This window comes from Hippoglossus hippoglossus, chromosome 9, assembly GCF_009819705.1.
Source record: "Hippoglossus hippoglossus isolate fHipHip1 chromosome 9, fHipHip1.pri, whole genome shotgun sequence".
NCBI classification, from domain to species: Eukaryota; Metazoa; Chordata; class Actinopteri; order Pleuronectiformes; family Pleuronectidae; genus Hippoglossus; species Hippoglossus hippoglossus.
Window position 1 is genome coordinate 23,381,060 of NC_047159.1, and position 20,498 is coordinate 23,401,557.

Sequence of the window (20,498 nt, forward strand, 5' to 3'; positions counted from 1 at the left end):
TAAACATAATGCAAAATTTTACAATGCTTCATTTAAAAATACTTCTTACATGCTTTTCCACGGAACATTAAAAACCTTCTCCTTCATTCCCCTTTTTCCATTACCATGGAAATGTTCTGGCACAACCAGGAAAATCATGTTTGCTTCGATCGGCTTTGATCAGCAATGATCGAATGGTTCAATGTTACTACACAAGGTTAAAACTAACCTGTACCTGGCTCTCCTGCTGGGCTATCTGTTTGTGTAGTGGTTGTTTTATTTCCCTGATGTGTAGCTCTGAGCAATCCTGGTTGCATTGGACTGCATAAACCAAATTTTTCTGTTTGTGTCTTGATGTTTTGTCCTTCGGTTGAACAAGATTTTGCCATAGTGTGTTGCTAGGCTGGAAATGTAGAGGTGTGGTGGTGTAGAGGTCCAGTAGCATACGCACACTTCTACAGCTTCCGAAGATCCTATGACCTGGATGAGAATGAATGATTGATTCTTTTCTTTTATTGGTAAAATCCTTCTTCTTAGCAGAGCTGCACAAAGGTCATGATTCATCTCTCTCTACTGCTCTCGCTCACTCACTCGTGCCAGAACACGCACTCACACACAAACATTGTCAGACACATCTGTAAACTCAGACTAGCAAAAACAACACAATTAGTTTTTCGAATACAGAAATTATGTAAATTATATTTGCATATGGAGCGAGGAAGTGGATCTGATCACAAGTGGTCATAGGAGACACAGTCAGGATTCATTTTAATACCAGGTGTGCACAGATGAAAATAACGCTGTCCTCTTGAGATCAGATCTCTCAGGATGAATGTTAATACCAGGTCTGAACAGGACATGGTTTCAGCGAGGCCACAGATAAAACCATTCAAGGGACAATCATCACCAGCCTTTTTAAAGCAGATAGAGCTAATCACTTTGTAAAGAAAATACGATAAAGTATTGAGTTCTTTCTCTTCTGTGTAATGATACAAGGCCTCTGAGGTCTTGTAGCTGCAATGTTGCTTCTTTTTTTTTTCTGGTATCCATCCATCCATCCCTCCATCCAATTAACTGACATTGTTACCTCAGAATGAGCCCTATATATCTACAAAGGGAGTGGTACCTCTTCCAATGATGTCATGTTTTACCACCATGTAGCCCAGAACAGACAAACCAAGAAATGGTTCAGGAGATGTTCAGGATATTTTGTTAGCTGAAGGCCACAGCACCGGGTGAATAGCAAAAAAAAGCACTGAAAAGAGTTGTCATCGAGATTAGAAAAGCACTATATGAATACAGACCATTTACCATTCAAGGCAGGTCCAATGTTACATGCTTGGAAGGGGAGGGTCAGGTTAGGAGTATTCAGTATTCAGTTTGGATGCCATTAAATCCTCATCAAGGAACCTTGAAGTCAAAGTTACTTGGTCATTTACGGGTTGACTTTCAAAACATCTGAATTCCTCAGAGGAACCACAATGCTCAAAGACACATGGGTAGAGTTGTGCAGCTTCACTAGCCTCACGATTCGATTACAATTCAGCATTCAACGATTCGATTCACAACGATGCATCTTGATGCACCTCGAGGCATTTCAATGAATTTCAATGAATCACATCCACAATTTTCATAAATTAATACAATCAGTCAGACAAACATGACATTTATTTAGATAGTGCTTTAAAAGGTATTATAGACTGTTGCTCTTATAACAATTGTGCCATAATTTACAAAATAAGGTTTTCAATTAAAAATGTACTGTATCAAGGGGGCCCCATCTGGCCCCAATTGGCCCCCCTTAGCAGCCCCACTGCACTGAGGCGCATTACTCTGCGTTGGTCAACAAGTGACTCTGCTCCTCTGATGTTTTCTAATCATCACACTTAGAACTGATCTTTATAAAAACCTGATGAATACATATTCATGTTTCTAGATAAACAGGGCGTCACTTCTTCTGCAACAATGAAGTTAAACACTGCGTTATGTCTTAACCCTGATGTCCTGACTGTGCGCTTCTCGTTGCAACGTAATCTGCGGGAAGAACTTCTGTAAGCAGGAGTGTGTTTGTGTGTGAGGGTGTCTCTGTCCCTCTTCAGACACAAACTGATAACCACATGTATTTAGTTATTAATCGATGATGTCGGATCATGAATCCGGATCGTTCCATCACTTTAACCCTGATGTGCTGACTGTGCAGGTCATGTTACGTCTCGTGTTGTGTAGCAGATTTAAACATGTGTCTCATAAACTCTAGAGCGAATCAAACAAACACAAAGTAAACGTCAGTCCTGTACGTGTCTAGTAACTTGTGATCAGTGTGATGGAAGTTTTCTGGAAGCTGGTGAAAGGAGAACTCAGGCAGCAGCTGATGTCTTATGCAGAAGGGTTTAATGCAGGCTTGATGCACCAAGGAGACCAGGAGGTGAAACAATATACAAACGCTAACAGAGCAACATGAGCAATTGTCACCCCCAAGTCTGAAGATGTCTCCCACAGCATCCCAATTTATCTCCCTCACCTTGCATCACCCATCCCAACAGCACATCCATGAAAGCATGCATACCTAACCTTTACGTCTAGCCACTGATGTAATATGCAGTTGGTGCCTCTCTGTCTGGGCATCTGAATCTGATATGAAAGTCCAGTGCTATAGCCCTTTATCTATAACCTGAACTTGGGCACTGCTTGGACAGAAGGGAGTATCTGTGGAATGAGTCGGGCTGTTCTCAGTTCATGGTGAACAGATTTACTGTATGAGGATGGTCAAAAAATCTCTCAAAATCAGTGCTGGTGTTTATTGTTAAAGTGTAAAGTGAGAGCAGGTGTGAGGAGGAGTAAGACAGACAGAGAATCTGATACAGGACGACCAGACCTTTTATGAGCGTCTGTCCTGGTCCTGAAGCAGCCCTGGTTATAATTTTACAGCGGCGGGACATTGCTAGAACAATGAACGTAGTAGACAACATGAATCAATCGTCCACCTCTGCATCGCGATGCATCCAAGAATCGAGACATTTCCACACCTCTACACAGTTAGCACTTTTCTACTCTTACACACCTTATGTTATGAGCGTTTTGTTCTGAATACTAAACAGTCATGGTTCAAAAATATAAAGTCTCTAATGTTCAGACTGAAGAGTGCCATCAATGACATTGATATGACATAAAACAATAGGCGATTCATTCTGTGTGTTGGATTTGTTGGAACTGCAGAAACACTTTCACTTCTATCTTAATTACTCATCAACATCGTGTCAAAGACTTGCCGTACTCTCATTGAGGCGTCTTTCTCACCTTCTACCTGCTGTTTTCTCACTGTGGATGTTTAACTGTAACTGTCATGGGGAAGCTCATGCCCTGAAGCCCAATTCATGCTTCTGCATCGAAGCTACGCTGTAGTCTACGCGTAGACATGTACCCTACACAGAGCCCAAAAATGGAACTACGCGTTGAGGTGACGCAGAATGCAAGAGCTGTGATTGGTCCGCTGTGATTGGTCCTAATTTTTTAATTGAGCTGAAGAAGCAAACACAGACGACGCCTTTCTTTTTTTTTTTGTTGCAGTTCTGACAGTTACAGCCATGACACACTCACTCAGGGGCGGATCTTTAATCCTACTGTTGGGGCAACGATAAACAGAGAAATTTCTCAATAGCAATTCTTAGAGGGGACACCAAAGGGGACCACCGAATGTACTGTATAATATGTTCAAAAAAATATCAGCTGAAAAAAGAATGCACTTAGTACCTAATTGTTTTGGGTAAGTTGATCTTAAATACAGTATTAAAGAACTATTACTCCATTATCATCTATTAAAAAAAATCACATTTTGTGACATAAAAACACATCTGACATTTTTAACAAAGCAAACGGCTCAAAAATCGGTTGAAAATTCATAGAGTTATGAACGTTTTAATTATGGATAGACTTCCTGTCTCAAATGTGCTTTAGAAGAATCAAGGCGAGCTGGGTTACATTCAAGATTCAACAATGAGGTAAACCAATATGTGGTCTGGTTAAATGTAAATGTGTTTCATTCTATTGAGTGATAGAATTAAAGCAACGTGTCTGACACATCCTTTGTTTTTAGTTAAGTGTGAAGCTGCTACTTTCAGGGAGTTAGTCAACACAGAGATCCCATTGCTCTGAGAGAGAGAGAGCATGTGTAAGAGACACTGGAGGGGAGGGGGAGCGATGAGCAGTGGACTGAACCACTGTGAGGCAAGGAGAGGGGGGCTGCAATCGGTCAAAGTTTAATCGGTTTATTTTGCGTACATATTGACCAGATTCCTCTGTCCCCCGGAGAAATCCGCCCCTGCTCTAAGTGTTTGGGTAGAGATATTTCCAGCAGTGTTTAACATGTTGTTTTGCTAATATGGACATGTGCAAGACAAACATTTTACACATTGTAAAGACAATACATTTAAAGACAGATGAAGGTAGTATGGAGTGTATCATAGACAATGGTGTGTCACTGCTGTAAACTAGGAACTGCCAAACCGGAGCAGGGGCGTTCCATGTCCATAAATAGGGGTGTTTCCAGTGGAATTGTCGGAGTGACGTATAGAGTGAGAGTGTTTCGTTTTTTGCTGTTAAAGCTGCCTCTTAAAAGAGCAAACCGGTTTTAAAATAGCTGGAAATGTAATTATTGGTGATAAGCTATTGTATTAAAATAAAGCTGTCCTGGTGAATAATTTGCAGGAAGTAATTGATGTATAAAAGACTGAGGGCTGGAGAGGCTCCATCCACTCCTGGATCGAAAATATTAAACAAATCTAATTTTAAAACTATGAAACCACATTGTATATTAGGCAGATGTAACCATGACTATACAATCGACCTCTATGGGATATTTGCATCATCAGACACCATGAAATGTTTTGGCTGTGGTAAAGAGGGACATCTCAAAGTAAAGCCGAGCACCATGTCTCTAACAAGGGAGCTTCTGATGTAACTGAGAACCAGAATGAGACAGAGACAAGGAGACAAGACAGTCAGGACAGTGTGGTGGGACAGGAGGAGACAGGTGAAGAACAAAACAATTAAATTATTTAAATGGTTTTACTGTTGAGTACAAATGTTAAACTAAATGACAACATTGCTACTTTATCTTATCTTGCAGTGTTTTAATTGTCTAATTTATAAATTGTCTTTCTCAGCAGTAGAGACATTTAGTCTGTCAGTTCTCTTGTAATGACATGCCTGAGGTTTTCTTTCCGCATTTGACATCTCTAAGTTCCTGAGGGAGAGCTGGAATTAGTCTGTCTCCGCATCATGCCTTTAGGTGCTACCATTGTGGATAATAACAAGCACAGTACACATTGAAAAATGTCTATAAGCTGTTGTGACTATATACATACAACAATGGCTCCTATAGACTGAAATGCGATGCAGTCGCATTACATTTATCATGTGACATGTACTTTAAATGAGGCTGGCCATGTCCACATAATGGGACACATTGTGAGGTGAATTGTATTGTCTTTTGAAAGAGCACTGGTGATTCATAGAAATATTTTCAGTGCCTTTTATTTTAGACGATCATTGGAAATCAGTTTTGTTCAAGAACGTTGTTTTTATATATACACTTTTTTTCTTCTTCCAGATATAGCAGCAAAGACTGTCTAATGGAAAGCCACCACATTGAGCTGATTGGATGATTAGTCCATTGTCTGAACATGCAGTCCCCTGAGAGAAAAGATTTCTCTCTGCTCTCTCTTTGTCCGGCACAAAGCTATACATCGTGAGCCATCTACAAGCGGCAGTAATCAAGTGGCTGAGTACACAGCAAAGAAGAAAGACCAGGACACTGGCACTGTTGATACAACTGGCTCTAAATAAGCTTTAATCACGGCGCCGTTTCTCAATTCTTATTTTATTAATTGATTATAGCACTGAATTAGTTTGGATGTATGAGCTTCTACAATGAGCAGCCAAAGGAAATGAACTGCTCAATAACAGCGGGAATATCTATCACACTGGATGACTAGTATTGTACATTTGCTTGCAGAGTGACACTGGTTTTGAATTTAATGAAAATGTGCCTGATGTAAGGTAAGGAAAGGCACTGTCAATAACATGATTGGTGCCCATGGTTATTCTACAGTCGTATCTCCCCGGCTGAAGGGAAACTAAGAGCAATGCAGATCAAACAATGCTCAGTAAGTGAGTGAATAGTAATGAACAATGAATTTCAAAATGTAAGATGTTATTTAGCCTTTAGAATTAACTGTACATGTTACATCTGGACTATAGTAACCTAAAAAACCCACAGCATTTGTTTGCACTTGGTTGGACTCTCTCTTTCAACAATGGGCCTCATGCAAGAACCATTTGTACAATCAGGTTTGTTCTTACTTTTTTTCTTGCAAGTATGAGAAAGTCGATATATTACAAGAATAGTCATAATTCTACGAGAAAAAAGTCATAATATTACGAAAATAGAGTTAATTTTTACAGGAATAAACTAGTAATTTTTCGAGAAAAAGTTGTAAAATACAAGAATAAAGTTGTAATTTTAGGTTACATGTTATTTAAGAAAAGCAGCCTGGGTTAAAATGACAAGCGTGGAGCATATTGTTAAACTATAACTCAGTATATGTTTAACAAATAACGAAATACTAAATCTTTTGGCACATCATCAAATACTTGAGAAATTAATTTTTAATCAATAATCCCAGTAGATCAATGATTTTTATATTTTATCTCCTTTTCCGGTTTCACAACAAGTGTTATTTTGGTTTAATTCTAACTTTCATAACCACAAGCAATCAAATTATTTATCTGTTAAAAAGGGTATACCACAAGGATCTATATTAGGTCCTTTACGTTTTTCTATATTTATGAATGATCTTCATTGATCTTCATTCATAAATATGTAATTAGTTTGTTCTAATTACTTTGTTCATTTGTATGCAGATGACTATTTGTAAAACTGATTCTAATGTAATTTAAATTCAATGCTCTCTCCAATCACAGTTTTCTGCAGTTCAGAGATGGTTTTTAAATAATAATATTGTTTTAAATAACATAAGTCTTGCAGTATGTTTTTTGGTATCCAACATAGTCTTAAACTTCTACTTCTACTAAATTGGCTCTTCATTTTACTGATGGTCTCTACTTAATCAAGTTGATAAATTTGAATACTTGGAACATTGGATTGTTTCTGAACTTTCTTTTCGGTCTCATATTGATTTTATCAGAAGTAAAGTAAACACCAGTCTTAGAATATTACATAGATCAATAAATTGTTTTACTCTTCAAGTAAGAAAACATGTTGTGCAACAACTTTTATTTCCCATTATTGATTATGGTGAAATTAATAATTTGCCTAATTCACCCATTGTCAGACAAAATAACCACACAGACTCTTTTGTGGAGGAGGAAATGGCTGGTAGTGGTCGACTGCAAGGTGGTGGTGACATCAGTGTGCCATTCATAGGGGGTAAGTAGTTTCTCATGAAACAATGGGCCTTATTCCCCATTTACCATTCACTAGAAGAAATTTCTTCTTAAAACCACTTCTGCACTTTTTACGAAGATGTGATACACCAACGTCTTCTTATTTGGGACTTGTTCTTATGTAAGAACAGAATCTACGCACACTTTAAAAACTGTAAAATAATCAGTTATTGGTAAATTATTTTTAATTCTTCAGTTGTATAATAAGATTTAAATTGCCGTAATGTTTTATTATTCTTATTATATAAGACTTTATAAGATTCAATCCATATTATATATTTTTTTAAACACATGAACATGTTGAAGAGGAGAATATTTGGTCACAAAAAAAGTCACCCATCTTTAGGTTTTACACACTGGTGTTTACCTATTGAATGTGTCACATGATCTAGGGTTTTACAGCCTGTTAATTCTATATTGAAATTTTATTACTGTTCTGAGACGAGAGATGGCTCAGGAGATGCAACCACACCACACGGTGCACAATTCTCCCGGGTCTGTGGATGCAGAGCCCCTTATGTACTCACTGTGCGGGACCTGAACCTCAATATGATTCAAAACATTTTGTGTGAACCTGGTCCGGTGTGTCCGGTCCTGATGGATGCCGTCAGGCTCACCTAGGCACTGCAGGGTTCACCTGCAGTGCTGTGTTTCCAATGATGTGCAGCTCCAGCTCAGATAACTCTGTAAACCTTCCTTTTCTTTTCCTTTCCCTCTCTCTCTTCTGTTTGACAATATTTATTTTGACTTCAAACCTGAGATTAAACAATTTTTTTACTTCAATAATGAGACTTTCTACAGATACAGCTTTTACTGAATGTGTACGTGCATTGTTTTTTGTGGAATTTTATGTCCACTGCTGACACTACAATATTACAACTTTTTGTATGGTTTGAGTCCGGTGCAGTGCTGTCTTTAGATTTTTGTTCCATCATTCCTGGCTCCTTAAATGTTCTTTTCAGTTCAGGAACAACACAAGGGTTAAAAGTATCATCTCATTCAGCTTGAGCTCAATTTAATGGTCGTAATGTGCGCTGAAGGTTTGACTGCTCTTGTAGCTTCAAGGAGGTTCGGAAACAAACTCTGCCGCTTCTCCAATTTTTTTACTTGCTTGATCATAACTCCTTTAAGCGGAAGACATGTACATCTTGTGGCCCTTTCTTTTTCAAGAGCAGAACCAATTTCAGCAGCTCTCTTCCTTTCTTTTTCAAAGGCAGAGGCAGTGTGTTTGCTTCGCTCCTCCAAGACAGCCCTTTGTATCTTTTCCTGTTTTAGGGCATTTTCAAGTTGGGCCTGTCTTGTCTTGCTCTCTGACTGTTGTGCTTTGAACTTATCGACCATATATTGGAGCTTAGCAATCGTAGCTTGATTCTTAGAGATGAAGGCTTTCTCCTTCTTCAGTTCTTTCTCGAGTCTGCTGCGAGCTTCTCTGTCTTTCTGGCTGTACCTTCGAGTGAGCTGACTCTCACCTAGAGCATCCTCAAGTTCACCTTGTAGCTTCTTGTTCTCAGAAGCCAGTTGGTGAATTTCCTGAGTCAGCTGGTCCAGTTTATCTGTGTCCTCATGGTGCTGGGAGATGACAGCCTGATGAGCAAGGTCTTTCTCATGTAGAGCATCCTGAAGTTCATATTGTAGCCTCCTGATCTCAGAAGCCAATTTGTGATTTCCCAGAGTCAGCTGGTCCAGTTTATCTGTGTCCTTATTGTGCTGGGAGATGGCAGCCTGATGAGCAAGGTCTTTCTCATGTAGAGCATCCTCAAGTTCACCTTGTAGCTCCTTGATCTCAGAATCCAGTTGGTGATTTTCCTGAGTCAGTTAGTCCAGTTTATCTGTGTCCTCATGCTGCTTGGAGATGACAGCCTGATGAGCAAGGTCTTTCTCACGTAGAGCATCCTCATGTTCACTTTGTAGCGTCTTGTTTTCAGAAAAAAGTAGGTGATTTTCCAGAGTCAGCAGGTCCAGTTCCTCCTCCTGCTGGGATATCGCAGCCTGATGAGCAAAGTCTTTCTCACGTAGAGCATCCTCAAGTTCACCTTGTAGCATCTTGATCTCAGAATCCAGTTGGTGATTTTCCAGAGTCAGCTGGTCCAGTTTATCTGTGTCCTCGTGGTGCTGGGAGATAACAGCCTGATGAGCAATGTCGTTCTCGCGTAGAGAATCCTGAAGTTCATATTGTAGCTTCTTGTTCTTAGAAGCCAATTTGTGATTTTCCAGAGTCAGCAGGTCCAGTTCCTCCTGCTGCTGGGAGATGACAGCCTGATGAGCAAGGTCTTTCTCACGTAGAGCATCCTCAAGTTCACCTTGTAGCATCTTGATCTCAGAATCCAGTTGGTAATTTTCCAGAGTCAGCTGGTCCAGTTTATCTGTCCTTATTGTGTTGGGAGATGGCAGCCTGATGAGCAAGGTCTTTCTCATGTCGAGCATCCTCAAGTTCACCTTGTAGCTCCTTGTTCTCAGAAGCCAGTTGGTGATTTTCCAGAGTCAGCTGGTCCACTTTATCTGTGTCCTAAGGCTGCTGGGAGATGGCAGCCTGATGAGCAAGGTCTTTCTCATGTAGAGCATCCTCAAGTTCACATTGTAGCCTCTTCTTCTCAGAAGCCAATTTGTGAATTTTCCGACACAGGCGGATCACATTATCTGTTTTCTTATGCTGCTCGGAGAAGGACGCCGGATGAGCAAGGTCTTTGTCATGTAGAGCATCCTGAAGTTCACTTCGTAGCTTCTTGATCTCAGAATCCAGTTGGTGATTTTCCAGAGTCAGCTGGTCCAGTTTATCTGTGTCCTCATGGTGCTGGGAGATGACAGTCTGATGAGCAAGGTCTTTCTCACGTAGAGCATCCTGAAGTTCATATTGTAGCTTCTTCTTCTCAGAAGCTAGTTTGTGATTTTTTTCTGTCTTCTGATTCAGGATGATGATAGTGTCTTCACCAAACTCTAGAGCATCCTCAAGTTCATCTTGTAGCTTCTTGTTCTCAGAAGCCAGACGTTGGTTTTCCTGAGTTAGACGGATCAGTTCTTCTCCGTCCATCTGCTGCTGGGAGACTCCAGCCTCATCACACCTCTGGAGTTTGCAGTTCTTTGCCTGCTCCCTTTGTGCCTTCATGTGCTGAATCTCCTGTCACAGACTGGTTGTTTGAGCTTGTTCTTGCTTCAAGTCCACCTCCACTGCAGCTCTGGCTTCTCTTTCTCTCTGTGGGGCTTCTTGGAAACCACCTGCACTCGCCTGCTCTGATTCACTTCCCTGTGAAACAAAACAATTATTACTCTTGTGCTTTTGTAGCTGAACCAATTTAACAAAATTGGGGGTGAATTATCTTATACATTTCGCACAGAATTATGGAAATAGTCAATTATTGAAATGGAGTCAATAATACTTCAAGCTCTATAATCGTCTCTATTTTTTCCTCTTTGTCTCCAGTCTCTTCAACTTCCTCTCTAGTGTCCTCCTCAATCTCCTCTATAATAACTTCTAGTAAATCGATCCTCCAATGAGTGGCCATTGGGACATACAGCATCTATTTTCTATCTTACTTCTTCTTCCTCTTTTATATGGTTTATTGACAAGGGGCAACCAACATAGGAGATCGATCAACATCATGCTTTAAGATCTTTAGTTCTATGATTCCTTTGAAGTGGACATATTCTATGTCTCTCTCTCTCTCTCGCTCTCTCTCTGTCCGTGGCGTGTGTGAGTGTGAGCTGGTTGTGGTGTGAGCGACTTCTTGAACTTTTCTTTCTTTCTCTCTTTATTTGTTTTTCTCACGCTGAATCTCACACGTGAATCTATCGGTGTTTCGGGTGTGATGGTGTTCGGTAGTGGGGCTACCGGCTTAGAGGTGGGGCAGCATGCCGGTGGTGGAGGTGGGTGAAGCAGTTTGTGAAGCTCACTCGCCGTCACGCAGTCAAGCTGGTGCCGGCAGTGAGCCGCTCGGTGGAGGAGGCAGGGTACGCGGTCGGGCGGGTGGCGGGTGGCTGTCAAGTCGGCATGAATGGAGCCAAAGTGATTTTTCTGGATAGTCCGGATAAAGTGCGGGACGTGGTGGAATCAGGGCTCGTGATTCACGAGGCGTTCACTCCGGTTCTCCCGCTAGTTAGTCCCTCTCATGCTCCCTCGTTCATTAAAAAGGAAGTGTTGGCAAAAGAGCTGTCCCGGTACGGACACATCATGTCCCAGGTAAAGATGGTGTCTGTTAAACCTCACCTTTAACTTCAACACCGACAGCTTTAACTACGTAGTTTTCGCGACGACGGAGACTATGAAATGTTTCGGTTGCGGTGTAGAGGGACATTTAAACTGAACTGTCACCACATCCTCATGGACTTTTAATAACTCACAATATTGCAGCTCACATCATTTAAACTGAGTTACATATGGCAGAAACAAATGTTAATGTTGATTAAATTTATATTTACCTGTCTGTCTTATTTGTGACAGCACTTAAGGCTCCCTGTAGATCCTTTTCACCAAAAAAATAAATAAAAACCACACCACTCCAAGCCTTAAAGGAGAAGCTGTCCTTGAAATTCCCAGTAGTAGGCATGCTGCGACTTCAAGACAGGTGAGCCAACCTTCATACAAATTAATTTACAATCCACAAAGCATGGCACATTGGCACAAACCAAAAAGTGGGTGCTCAAGAGGGTCAAACATGCTGCTGTCGGGTGAGGATGCAAGCCAAGGGACATGAGGGTGTATCACAGGGCCACAGGGGGAGTAGTTTGTTTTTCAACTTGTCATTCTCAATCGCTGCTTCCATCTCCATCTCTAGTCCCCTCTTCATTTCAGCCGTTGGTGTCGTGCCTATTAAGATTCTCTCAGCCAGATAAGTTGTCGAAGAATAGGCCCCGAACAGGGCAAGCCTCTCTGAACCTGGATTAGGTCAGTTTTGGTTTGCCTCTTTAATTTTCTGAGCTGTCTCAAATAAGACTTTATGTGAAGCTCATCATGCAGACTTAGGACAAAGGAGCATCCTTGTAGGCTCTGTTCAAGCCTGTAATCCTCCAGGGGGAGTAAAGGGAGTTGTGGAGCATCTTGATGATGGCTTATGTGACATGCTGTCACTGGGGGCTGTTGGTAAGGGTCTACCAGCTTGCACAGGTCCAAAGTGGGAGACAACCAATAGTTTATCTGCAGACATTCCCATAGTGCAGACCAAAAGCCTACATAGGGGGTCAAAGTTTTTGTATGCTTCTTCAACCTGGAGCAAATGAGGTCAGGGAGAGGCCCTGCTAGGGCCTTGTAGAGTGTGCTTCTGTTAAACAGAAAGTCAGAATTTACAACACGGTAATGAATAACTGGTGTATTCCACATTCCCTATACTAATTTGTTAATATTTAATAAAAAGTGGATAATAATTGAATGTATAAAACCATATACGCTACAGTTGTTACATTATAGTTTACATGATAATTATATTGTCATCATTGATTAAGTGTAGTTATCTTAAATGATTTTAATATTGTTTTAATCTATACTATTGTGAATAACTGATATGGTACTGCTATTGATCAAAATTACAAGGATAACATTTTCAGTGTTTATAGTAACAGTCTGGCGTTGACAGGAAGTGAACCCACGGGCAGTGTGGAAAGTGGAAGTAAGTCACACTACATTGTGCAAGTAGAGAATTGTGAGGATGAAGACGTTTATCCGACGGTTAAAGAGGAGAGCACCTCCACATGGTGAACCAGGAGGTGGTGAACCAGGAGGTGTTAATACTATCTGGACAACAATCTCTTTTTATCCTTGCCTCAGCAGCTGCTCAGAAGAAGGACAATTTGCTCTTGTGAAACAATAAACAACAAGTTACTGTGTATAACATGTGCAAAGCATTTTCCTTCTTGACTTTCTGTTGCGTGAACAGCCTCCAGAATGACATTCAAATTGGCCACCAAGGCACAGTAGCCTGGAATGACTCCAATGAAATGAATTTGAGATAAACTATTTCCTATCATTAAATGCTTGCTGTTGTAACTTAGGAAGGAAAAATAAAACTTTGAGAGAAATGTTTCTTGTGGTGACTCAACGGTTTTTCCTCTTCAATAGTTCACTTCTTTTGTTATTGGTTTAATGTTGATTTCATGCAGATAGACAATTCAAGTTAGTTCTGTTGTAAGAGATGTTTCTAGACAGATACATGCATATGATCACATCACACCTTTTTTATTATTCTCACATCGGCTCCCACTTTGATTGGGATTGATTTAAAAATGTTAATTCATTATTAAGATCTTCATGGCCCGGCTATATCCATGATCCCATCATTCCCTATTTACCTCAGTGCAGCTTGCGATCTTTGGGTAAGGGTCTTCTGTCACTTCCTGAATCTAGGCTGAAAACTATAGGGGGGACAGAGCGTTTGCCATCAGGGCCCCAAGGGTCTGGAATGATTTGCCTAAGGAATTGAGCCTGTCTGAGAAGCTGTTTTCATTTAGGTCTCTGCTAAAGGGGTGATTTTTTTCCTGCATTTGCTGGGGCTGATAGGCTATTATTAATCTTTAGCACTATTCAAAAGGGTCAGTCCAGGCTGGGAGATAGTACATTTCTAACAGAGGGGTACTAACGAGTTCACTGAACTTAACGTCAGCAGAGCAGAGAGGGGTTAGATTTTTCAAAAAGGATTTTAATGAATGATAAAAACGATTATTTCATGGTTGGTATTTGAGAGAAATTTAAAGCAGACATGTAGTCCCCAGCCACTGTTGTCCTCTCCTCTCCTGCTGTTGAAAATGTGTGTTCATGCTGGGACAGCAGTGAAAGACAGGTGTGTTTTAATTTGACCATATGTGTATGTTGTTCTCCCGATGTATTGTCTTCCTGTGTAGTTAAAGGGAGACACTGCATGGACATGTGATAATGAAGTGCTTTGACCTTCAATATGAAATTCTAAACCAGTACACCTTTTGTCAGACTCAGTGAATACTTCTTGCTGTCCTATTTGTGTGTGTTGATAATAAATCGAAGATTCTCACACAGCTCTGGTTCTGAAAAGGTGGCGCAGATCAGGCCACACAACACTGGAGCGTTCATGCTCGTGCACAGCACAGAAGAAAAAGAAGAGGGGAGATTAGGGGGTGGGGGGCAGTTGGAGGAAGAGATGATAAATATGAATGATGCTGGAAGCATTTGCTCTCCACATGGGCTGACATTTCTTGATAATTCCCATCAGGGTTGTCAAATGTCTCGCTGCCCCTTGGTAGATGCAGCCCCTTGGCTCACTGCATTCACCTGAAAATAGAGATGTTCCTGACGCCTGTGTCGAAACACACACAACATCAGGCATCTGCACCACAGCAACACCTTTGTAAATGTTTTAATAGAGAACAAGTGTTAGGAGGTATAAATTGTGTTTCACTCCCCTTTTGTTGAAGCAACACAACATTAGTGTTTCTGATGGAAGATGTGCTCCTCTTCACTTCTCCTCTCATCCAGTGATAGCAGTTTATTGTTGAGTAGTTTTCTGCTGCCTACAGTAATTATGTTGACATGTTTGACCCCAATACTATGCTGAAGTCTAATTACTCAACTGACTCGCTTCACTGCTTCTGTGTTTGTACATTATGTGTGTAGAAAATAAACATTTGTATTGCTTCTATTGGGATTACCTGCCGTTATTTTAAGACATCAAAACTGTATTGAATAACTGAAAATACAAAATGTGATAAATACATTTCTTACAATACAATTCTAAATAAGTGGTCTTTACAATTTTGTATCTTTAGTATTTTGCTGAATTTCCAGACTGTAGAGTGGATCTGCACTTATTCATATTTGTATATGTAAGTTAAGTATACTTTAAACTGTTCACAGTTAATATGTTAATATTTCAATAATATTGGCTTTAGTGATATAAAAAAACTGTTCTTATTGTTGGCTGTTTTGTGCCATAACGATACTCAACCTTAGCTTTACGGCTGTTTTTGTATCTTTGTATTAGATCTGATGAGTCCTTTATGCCTGCTGCTAGCTAGAGGATTTTTGAAACTTAACTGATTCTTACTATTCAGAGTCCTGATAAACTGATTACATCCATCAAGATGTGCATCATTAATACTGTCGGGTGCATCATTAATACTGTCTTTACATCTCACACGTCAGAGGATAGTGAAGTTTGTTCACTAACTTCTTCTGCCCATGATCTTCTCAGCCATACTTAGCCTTCTCAGTACATAGTGATAAGAGAAAATACGTCTCTGTGCTGCTGAATTTATATTTGCATATTCAACTCGAAACAATGTCATTTACACTGTTATTTAAGACTTAATGTCCACTACTGGAGGTGGCAATACTAGCGGACGTAGCCACACGATGATGTGCCCGAAGGTACGTAAATGCACCACCGAGGACGCTATCAGAGGACATTCAGGCCGAAAACCAGCGTAAATGACGTCTTTTCGAGTCGAATATGAATGTCGGGGCTTCCGGACGCTTGGATGACACCACACAAGCAGTATGGAAGCGTTTTATGTTTTTTCTGTTTTATTACATCTGAAGAAGAGGTCGCAATTGACTTCAAATGTATTGGATTCGGCTGCAATGCTCTTTACCCCTGAGACTCCACAAGTGTGTTGTGGACTCAAACACCTCACCCACCCCTCCATCTGCATAGTGGTGAGTAGATAATGAGTGAATTTAAATTTTTCGGTGAACTATCCCTTTAGGGCAGCAACCAGGCTAATATTGTCTGCCTCCGTGACCATAGAAAGTACACTGCTGCAGTTGAACTACGTCCCTCTCAGCTCACCAGCACTATGACTTATTACATTATTACATTAAAAAGCTAAAAGGCAAAGCTGAGACAGTTTGTAGAGACACACAGGGCATTACTGGCTCATTAGCCAGGAATCAGTTAATCTTTTAAAGACTAGCACATAGCTTTCATTTTTCAGAAACCCTGTCAGCGTCAGTATGGAGCCAGGGATGACGAGCATAGCGACCCAAATGCAAATTAAAATTCAGCAGCACAGAGACGTATTTTCTCTTATCACTATGTACTGAGAAGGCTAAATATGGCTGAGATTCAGGCCGGCCCTATGTCAGAGGACGTCATTTGAGTAGGCGGTCCTTCATTTGTCGCCCAGGACGCATTCACGTTCTAAAAATTAAAAGAATGTGGCCATGTGTCCCAGACCTCCTCTGAATGTGGTCTAAGTGATCGGATCTCGGGACGTATTTGGGTTCGTTCAGACCTGAACTAAGCGCTGACTATGTGTGATCAGACCACTCTGAACGGTGTCGTTGAAGAATCAGCTTGTTTTGAGGGGACAGTGCTAACCACTACGCTGAAATAATCTCTTCTCTTTCTGTTTCACAGTGTTGTGTCACTCAAACGATGGAGATACTGGGCAACCTTGGCGAGGAAGGAATGGAGTTGGAGGAATCAGCCACCACAGAAGCCCTTACAAACATAAGCATAGATGGTTTCACCAATGTCACCAACATTACATTTTCCCCCTATTATCAGCACTCTCTCTATGTGGCTGCCAGCTACATTGTGGCCTACTTCTTCATCTTCCTGCTGTGCATGGTTGGGAACATCCTGGTGTGTCTGATTGTACTGGAAAACCGTCATATGCGCACGGTTACGAACCTCTTCATCCTCAACCTGGCTATCAGTGACCTGCTGGTGGGCATCTTCTGCATTCCTACAACACTGGTGGACAATCTCATCACAGGTGAATACCCTGCCATAGGTCATCATCTCTTCCATAGCACCATACAGTCTCATTATTGAATAGGAGGCTATGGCTGTGCAGTCAGCCTGGTTACAGAATGGAGAATGTGGTGAGTTGTGACAGCCTGTGTTTTTTAATCTAAAAATGTCTTATTCTCGCTTCAGGATGCTCTCACGAATAACATTTTCCTAGAAAGGGACACTGACTTTCAGCAAATCCCAATTAAATTCACAAACACAACTGAGTTGATCCTACTTACAAGTATTACTTTTGTAGCCGCAGCCATCCTCATTCAACTGCAGCTATTAAAAACACACGGCTGAGTCACACCGATACACTCTAGCTTACGTGGACTCACTCCAAAACACACGGACCTGCTGCATTTAATACAGACCTGGAAAATAGTCCTCAACACATGCACTGTGAACTCAGAGTTAACAGTAATAACAATGTGCACTTATAGGAAGTTATTGAGACCTTTTTTTTGTCATGAAACTACATTTCTGTGACATTTGGAGATTTTTGGAGATTGTTTGTGCCTCAGACATGTTGAGCAAGCAGTTATTATATCTACCTACTAATTCCACAAACATCTGTCTGTCTATCTGTGTGTTTCTCACAAACCGTTCATCTTATCGGCCTCACACTTGGCATGTGTATTGTAAATTGTCCGGGGATAGAGCAGTGCCGAGTGGGACAAGCAAAATACATTCATTACTAATGAAGATCTCCGTTATGGCAACAACATTAATTGCATCACTTCCATTTAAGCAAATTTTCTTCTAAGTAAAAGCAAAACATTAATTTTATTGCAGTAATTCTTTATACTAAGCAAAATTACAGAGCTTTTTTAAGTTGTGAACTTGGGTCTGATGATTGTGTCAGTTGAAATAGCCGACATGCAAATTCACCTTTATTTTAGGTAGATTTAACTAAAATCTTCCCTGCAGATTAACCAGGTAGGATGAACACAAACTTTTCTAACTTCATTCTGCACCATTGACTCATTTATAAAAAGCTCTGCACACAACATCCAGCACACAAACAATAAAAAGGGACAGTATATTGTAAAACTGTTTGAGGAGGACTCACTAAAGACAAGGAATAATTCTGAAGAAACATTAACACAGGACAACAGAACAGATTATTCCTAACAGGCAGGTTTAGAATAAGCACTGCACTATCTACTTAATGCCACCAGCCTTATTCTTGGATTTCCCCACAATGTTACATACAGTAGTGTAACGGACATCACTGGCCTGACCCCAGGCCTCACCTAGCCAAATGTGAGGCTAGGTGAGCTGCAGGTCATAGTATCTGGTTAGTGCCTGCAGGTCATAGTATCTGGTTAGTGCCTGCAGGTCATAGTATGAGTTGCTGTTCATCCCAACAAACTGCTTTTAACCTGACAAAAAACATATATGCCTGGCACTGCGGATTGTTTTATCATTTGGTTTTCCATACAGTGAATGGGTCATGTTGGAGATAGAATATGCAACTGCGCCCTTTAGATGTTAGGTTACACATTAAACATTGCAAAATCACTACTTCTCCTCCAGAAGAGAAGAACACAGTATGACTGCCCACAGGGACGTCCAACCTCCTTGCCTGAAAAACAGTGGTCACACAAAGACTCAACTCACTTTCATACTTTACTGCTTTTGACTTACACTTATTTTCCTTTTTTTGCACTTCTACTCCTTATCCATCTCTCACACCTAGTTAATAAAGCGCATTTTCTCCACCAATTTGACTACAGTCTCCAATCTGCAAAAGACTTAACATTTTTGTTGACCTGACGTGACCAAATTACATAACAAATACACAATCATAGCACCATCTCCTAGCAACAAGATGCCCGCCTCAACAGGAGGAAACATGTAACTCCTTCATGCACTGTGTAAATGCATAACTCATACCAAGCCATGTCAACCAACCTCCAGCAACTACATTGCAGCTGCAGAAATCCCGTGGGGAGTGCGACCATCTCTGCTTGCAGCTTTAATTGAAAAAATGTATTTCTTCAACTTTCCTACCAACTCTCTAGCTATTGCAACTGTGTAAATTAAGTTGACTCACTAACTGACTTCCTTGTTGAGCAAAGCAGCTCCTCTTACTGGCTGTTCCACGTGCCAGGGAGGTTTGCCTGGTATGCGAGTTTTGGGGGGTCTTGCTGCGGCTCTGCCTGTCTTAAGCTGTCCATGTAGGCACATGGAAGGACAGAGAGGTGTGTTCTCTCTGTCTTAGCCCTTCCACGTATGCCCTTCCACGTATGCACGTGGAAGGGCAGGGAGGTCCCAGATCAGAGCCATACCGCCAATGTAACTTATGCAGATAAAAATGAAGATTTCTTTGACGAAAGTGGTCTTGACTGAACTGATGTACAACTGGGTGACATATACACAAGCAGTGTGTGTATTTGTTACAATAAGAGTTTAGCCTGCAGTTATTAGCTCTTACCGGCTCTTTATTGTAGCAGCAGCGATGAAAGTAAGCCGGTACCGTCCACTACTCCGTACCATTGAATGCTTTAGTGCCAATACACAGTACTAAGAAGATAGAGGGGACAACAGCTGACTGCTAAAACCCACAAACGCATTACAACACAAAAGGTAGCTTCTAAATAGCTCTGGTGTGTTTGTGTATTTCTACCTTTTGGGAAAAGGGTAATACCAAAGTCCCTTTACTCAATTTTTTGAGTTGTGTTGTACCAATTTAGATTTTTGTTGAGAAATTCACATTTGAACTATGTCAGACTGGTTGTTATAATGAAAATAATAATAATCTTCAATTGTACCTTGGCATCATCAGGCGTTTCAGCCTTTTAAATCGCAATAACGTAAAGAAGCCCAACCTGAGGATACACTGAGGCTAATCTGACTGGCTACTGCTATAATATTAGAACTGATCTAACATAACCAATGAGTATTATAAACATTTATACAGCTAGGTACGAGAAATCCATACTACCCTCACACGCCACACAAACAACCCATTCCAAACAGGCAGGTTCACAACAAGATAAGATAAGAAGTCCTTTATGAGTCCCACAATGGGGAAATTTGCAGTATTACAGCAGCAAGAGTCAAAAAGACATCAGCAAGTAATAAGTAACGTGCAATACCTAAGTGTAAGGAATATAAACATTTATTATGCGTGAGAATATGTTCAGTGAATGGATTGCACATGAACCGTTGACACTGACAGATGAATATTGCACAGTTGAGACTTTGTAACAATTCACCTTGCTTAGAATGTAAGGGGAAAATTACATACGCTATTCTAAAGGAGCACGGGTGAATCTGTCACGCTGTGTACGGGCGACCGCCCACGGACCATCTTACAATAAACGAATATTACTTTACAGGATCGATAACCTT

The 20,498-nt window shown here is 40.7% G+C and overlaps 1 protein-coding gene across 1 annotated transcript in view; it reads left to right on the forward strand.

Annotated features, from left to right (window-relative positions):
- Positions 1–20,498, forward strand: part of npffr1l2 (neuropeptide FF receptor 1 like 2) — a 38,522-nt gene that overhangs the window by 15,470 nt on the left and 2,554 nt on the right. Inside the window, exon 2 of the mRNA XM_034596609.1 lies at positions 16,758–17,118. Within this exon, the coding sequence (XP_034452500.1) occupies positions 16,776–17,118 (343 nt within the window). The 5' untranslated portion in view covers positions 16,758–16,775. The remainder of the gene's footprint in view (positions 1–16,757; positions 17,119–20,498) is intronic.